The sequence below is a fragment of the Heteronotia binoei genome, chromosome 15, assembly GCF_032191835.1.
Source record: "Heteronotia binoei isolate CCM8104 ecotype False Entrance Well chromosome 15, APGP_CSIRO_Hbin_v1, whole genome shotgun sequence".
NCBI lineage: Eukaryota > Metazoa > Chordata > Lepidosauria > Squamata > Gekkonidae > Heteronotia > Heteronotia binoei.
Genome location: NC_083237.1, coordinates 44969681 through 44975591, shown reverse-complemented (window position 1 = coordinate 44975591; position 5911 = coordinate 44969681). Strand labels below are relative to the sequence as shown.

The window sequence follows — 5911 nt, the reverse complement described above, 5'->3', positions numbered from 1 at the left end:
GCTATAGGCCAAGGCCATAGGGATGAAAGAGAAAGGAGGATTCATCAACTGGGTTTAATGAGCTAATACTGCAATCCTAAAAACTTTCCTGGAAGCATGTTCCATTGAATAGTAGGGGACTTACTTCTGAGTAGACTTAATTACAATTGCTTCTTTAGTTCTGCTGGTATGATTCTGCCATTGGTTAAGAGTGGCAGACTTTCATCTGGGATTTGATTCCCCCTTTCCCCCATGCAGCCAACTGGGTGACCTTGGGTCAGTCACAAGTTCTCTCAAGAGGAGTTCTTGGAGAGCTCTTTCAGCCCCACCTACCTCACAGAGTGTCTGTTGCGGGGAGAGAAAGGGAAGAGGATTGTAAGCTGCCCTGAGACTTCAAGTGAAGGGCAGGGTATAAATCCCACTCTTCTTTGTTAATTCCAGCCTCTTTTTCCTTTTAACTTCTTCTAGGGGAGCCAGTTTCTCAGCATTTTCTCATTGTTTATTGGTTAATAGCATTGGAACTGTCTATTGTTCTTTTTCACGTTGTCCAAATAACTCTCTGGCTAGGTTTTTTTTGGGTGGGTGGGAGGCATTGCTTTCTTTCTTCTCTGCCTTTCAAAGGTGTGACATCCAAATGAAACTAGAGATGGAGAGGTATCTTTCTGTGGCCACTAATTTTGCATTTTGTCCCCTGGCCCTCTGGCCATGAGGATCTCAAAGACAGCTTGAGAAGAATGAAGCATAATGCCATCCTGCTCTGCAGTCACAGTGAAAGTTATTTTGATGATGCATCATCATCCCGCAGCAGGGAAGGCCAAAGTAACTTTGGCAAAGTTAAACCCAATCCTGCTGGTGGCAGAAGAAGAAGAGGACCGTAGATTTATATCAGTTTCAGAGCAGCTTACAATCTCCTTTATCTTCTTCCTCCACAACAGATACCCTGTGAGGTAGGTGAGGCTGAGAGAGCATTTCCAGAAACTGCCCTTTCAAGGACAGCTCTGGGAGAGCTATGGTTGACCCAAGGCCATTCCAGCAGCTGCAAGAAACAGGATGATTGCAGAAATCAAGTTTCAGGGTCCATTTCTGATAGCCTTCCTTTCAAGGTCGGTAAAATGAGTACCCAGCTTGCTGGGGGGAAAGTATAGTTGACTGGGAAAGGCAATGGCAAACCACCCCGTAAAAAGTCTGCCGTGAAAACGCTGTGAAAGCAATGTCACTCCAGAGTAGAAAACGACTGGTGCTTGCACAGGGGACTACCTTTTAGTCATTTAGGAGGCAAGGAATTTACATGTTCAGTCTCTTAATATAGTACAGAATACAGGGGTTGGGTGTGCGTACCCAACCCTTTGTCAGACATCATAGTCACATGTGAGTTGTGGGTTCTCCTCAGTTCCTCCATGTACGGTGCTCAATGAGGATCAGGGGCACAGCACATATCTTGAAGGGGTTTTAGCCTTCCTTTGTGTGGAATTTTCACAGCCTGAAACAGTCCAGGGGAGTGCTACTGGGCATCTTTGGGGAAAACGAAGTGTTTATTTACATTATTTATAGTCCCCCTTTCCAACTTGGTCTCAAGGCAGATTACAGAGGTAGTTAACAGTCCAACAAATGGGACATTCAATAAACAACGCAATAAGAATCGGGTTGAAGAACTACGGTAACCAGAAATCTAAAAGCAATCGAAGCAAACCATAAGTATTAACATGACACATCCATGATGCAAAATTGCATAGTAGGCTTAAGTATCCCAGAGAACAAATGGATTTCCCCAGATAGCATCCCAGTGGTTGTTTCATGGTAACAGATTCAGCCAGATAGTCATGCCTCTCAAAGTGGGTGGTAGGAATATCGTTTGTGTCACTATTTTACTTTATGCTAGATGAATGAAACACATGAAGTTTAAAACTTCTTTGCAGAAACCTGAGGACTTTTTAATAGATGTGATGGCACTGATGTTGGGATGCTCCCGAGACCTTTCTAAAATTTATTTAGATATTTATACCATTTGTTTGTCCCCAATGGTGTACCAAAGCAGTTTACAAACTCCATTCTCTTCTCAAATAGTGTTGCCAGCCTCCAGGTGGGGCCTGGACATCTTCTGCTTTTTACAAATGACCTCCAGCTGGCAGAGATCAGCTCCCCTGGAGAAAATGTCTGCTTGGAAGGGTGGGTTCTGTGGCATTGTAGCATGCTGAGCCCCCACCCCTCCCCAAACCCCACCCTCTCCATCTCGAAGTATTTTCCAACACAGACCTGGCAACCCTACCTCACAACATCAATCCTGTGTGGTGCATTAGATTGAGAAGCAGTGTGCTTCCATAGCAGAGCGGGTATTTGAATCTGGGTTTCTCAGTGCCTTGCCTGCGACTCTAACCACTATAACTTTATGCCATTCAACTTACTGAATGACACTATACCAATAAAGGTATCAACTTACTGAATGACACTATGCCACAGAACAAAGTTTAATTCTGAAGAGGTGTGCACGCACACGAAAACTTATACCTAGAATTAAACTCTGTTGGTCTTAAAGGCGTGACCAGACTCAAACTTTGTTACAGCTTCAGACCAAGACGGCTACCTTGTGTTAGTGCCTGTATCTCAAAGAACCAATTCCCAAAAAAAAGCTCCCGCCTCGGTGCGGGATTAGAACCCACAACTGACACCCCCCCCACCCCAGCGTTTATTGGTCCAAACTCGGTGATGACACTTGCTCCACCTCTTCGGAAATGCCTCCTTGGTCACTCGCGCTTGCGTTCCTTTAGCGCCATTCCAGTGATAGCTCATTCAGCCAATGGAATCATCGGTTTAGTTTGATAGACGGGGACTGCTTTATCCAATAAAAGAATAGAAGATGCATTGACTAGCAGTCAATGGGGTGGAGGTTTAAAAAATAGCTCGGTGATTTCACAAGAAGCGCCACGAAAGGCGGGGAGAAAGGGCGAGGCGGAGCTTGAGCGACATTTCCTGGCGACCATTGAGAAAGAGACACTGTCCCAGGAGGCGGGAGGGTGATGGCATAGGCGGGGTTTTAGCGTGCCCTTCGCCCAATGGCAAATGCGGAGCGGCCGGGGGACTTATTTGACATACGGGCCCACCGGATCTTATGAGGCGGGGTGCAGGCGGGATACGGACCCATCGTCCAATCCTATAGGAGACTAGTTTGACTTTCGCCTATAGAAATCTGAATAGTGTTGAGAGGCGGAGCACCTACCCAATAGAATGTGAAAGGGGCAGGTGACAGACGGAGCACCCAGCCAATCGAATTGCTCCGGGTCGGTTCGGTGCTGCTGGACCAGGTTCGGGCGCGGAGCGGAACGGAGCATCGCCAGGTCCCGATCCGCCACCGCCACCATGCCGGCCGTTTCCAAGGGAGACGGGATGCGGGGCCTGGCCGTCTTCATCTCCGACATCCGAAACTGTGAGCGGACTGGAGGGGGGACTGGGAGGGGAGGGGCGGGGGGGCCGTGGGGGCAAACTGGGGCAGCGGCCGGACCCTGCTGAGGACTGGGGGAAGGTGCCCGGGGGGTGGAGGGCGAGGCCTTGCGACCAGGGCTGGAGGGCGGCTGGCTGAGGGTAAAGGGCTTGAGCCGTGAGGGAGGGGCTCTTCCGGCGCGCCAGGGGTCAGCAGGGCTAAGCTTGGGTTGAGGCAACAGCAGAGGGTCGGGCGGGAATGCGGAGCGGGCTGCAAGGAGGCGGCCTGATAGCGGACCGGCGGCTGAATGGACACCAGCCAGCTCCCTGCCTGGGAATCTTGGCTTGCCTGGCAAGGAGAGTGGGCCGCCTGTGTGGGGGTGCCAAAGAGGAGATGGGCATCCTTTTTAGGGGTCTGCTGCGAGGAAACAGGGATTTCTGCGAGCTGCAGGGCGGGGGAAGGCTGTGTTGGTTGGAGACAGTGTTCTCTCTCAGCTGAGTTAGCGTGAGCTATCTCACAGATTTTTAGCCTCCAGCTCACACATTTTTGTCTTAGCTCAGGAAGGATGACCCCAGAGCACATTAATTTATGCAGTATCTTACAACTTTAATGCCAGTAGCTCACAAAGTAGGAATTTTGCTCACAAGACTCTGCAGCGTAGAGGGAACATTGGTTGGAGACTCCCCCAAATAGTTTGGAGACCCTTCTGAAAGGGATTTGGGAGTGTGGATATTAAAGTGTCCAGGTTTTGTTTGATCCTGGGGCTTTAAAGTCGTTTGGAGAGACTCAGAAAGCTATGAAAAGGGAACTGGAAGAAGAGGTATATATCTTGGGGCAATCAGGAAGAGAGGTGAAAGGAGGGATTGCAGGGGCAACAGAAGAGCGAAGGTGGGCTTGTTTTATTTTATACTTTGATTTGCTCCATAAAGCAGGGGTCCCCAACCCCCGGGGCCATGGACCTGTACCGGTCCGTGGCCTTTTAGCAACCAGGCCATGAGTTATATAATTATTTCATATATCACAATGTAGTTATGGAAATAAAGGGCACAATTGTATCATCCCAAAACCACCACCACCCCGGTCAGTGGAAGAATTGACTTCCACGAAACCGGTCCCTGGTGCCAAAAAGGTTGGGGACCACTGCCTTAAAGGGAACATATAGTGGCTTATAACAGCGCTGTTCTCCATTTTACCCTCACAACAACAACACTTTGGGTAGATGAGGCCCAGAGAGAGAGAGAGATAGTAACCCAAGGTGGCTCAGCAAATGATGCAGAGGGGATTTGAACTTGTGTTTCCCTGTTTCTAGTGTCACACTCCAGTCACTACACCATGTGTGCCAACTTGGAGGGATAGCAGAAGGAAATGTGTGTGGAAAAGACAACTGAGGGCTCCAAGTCTTGCTCAGGTGCAAGATCTCACCAAACGAATAATAATGATCATATAGCAGTGTGTGTAGTATAGCCAGGAGATCTGAAGACTGTCAGACAGCCATACGTTATAGCTCTTTTAGTATTATGCACCACGAGGGGGCAAGCTAGACTTGTTTTTAAGGAAAGAGGCATTTCAGAGGTGGTTTGCCATTGCCTGCCTCTGTGTCACATCCGTGGTATTCCTTGGAAATCACCTGTCCAAATACTAGCTCTGCTTAGCTTCTGAAATTGGGCTAGTCTGGGCTATCCAGGTCAAGGCTTCACCAAACTGTTTTAAGACAACAGCATCTGAAGGGATGCAGATGAGCCGGTGTCTGAATTTAGGGCTGAACATGGCAGATTCTGTGTGTGAATCACTTTTCTCTTTCCTGAGGAATCATTGATTAGCCATGATGTTAGATTTGGCTTTGCATTGTGTAAGGTTTTGATGGAACTGTAGAAGTTGGTGCAAAGGCCTGTAAGATGCTGACTTCAGCAAAATAAGAAATAGCGATGCACATCCTGTGGGCAAAAAGCAAAAGGGAAGGGCAGAGGGATTTGGATTCTGCATTGAGAACACAAGTTATGTGTTCTGGATAAATTATGGAAGAGTTTCTGTTTGCTGTGAGGTAGCTTCCTTTTTCTGTGAGACTTTGGGACCATGGATTTTGCCTGGCATCTGGAGTGAAGGGTAGTTGATACTGGGATCCAAAGGGTGGTCCTTATACTGCAGGATCTGAGGGTATATATTTATTTAATTACGTTAGATTTGACGCTCTGTGCTGTAAAATAATTTAGAGAAGAAAAATGGTAAGGAGCACCTCAGCAGTCTTCAGACCAAAGAGTAATTAACATGTGGAATCCACTGCTGCAGGAAGTGCAGGAAGGCATAGACAGCATCAAGAAGGGATTGGATAAACATATGGAGCTTTCAGCCACAACGTGTAGATGGAAAACTATATCTGGGGCAGTGATGCTCTGTATTCTTGATGCTTGGGGAGCAACGGTGGGAATACTTCTGGAGTTCTGGCCATGCTGGTAGACCCCTCCTGATGGTACCTGGGTTTTGGCCACTGTGTGACACAGTGTTGGACTAGATGGGCCA

General features: G+C 48.0%; 1 protein-coding gene across 13 annotated transcripts in view; it reads left to right on the top strand.

Moving 5' to 3' along the window:
- Positions 1 to 3213: 3213 nt before the first annotated feature.
- The window catches only part of AP2A1 (adaptor related protein complex 2 subunit alpha 1), a 38844-nt gene continuing 36146 nt past the window's right edge, over positions 3214 to 5911 (top strand). For 4 of the 13 annotated variants that reach the window (XM_060255573.1, XM_060255571.1, XM_060255568.1 and 1 more), the window contains exon 1: positions 3221 to 3400. In XM_060255573.1, coding sequence (XP_060111556.1) covers positions 3334 to 3400 — 67 coding nt within the window. In that variant the 5' untranslated portion in view covers positions 3221 to 3333. Of the gene's footprint in view, positions 3401 to 5911 lie in introns of all 13 variants that reach the window. The other 9 variants (XM_060255562.1, XM_060255560.1, XM_060255567.1 and 6 more) reach the window with 6 other exon arrangements.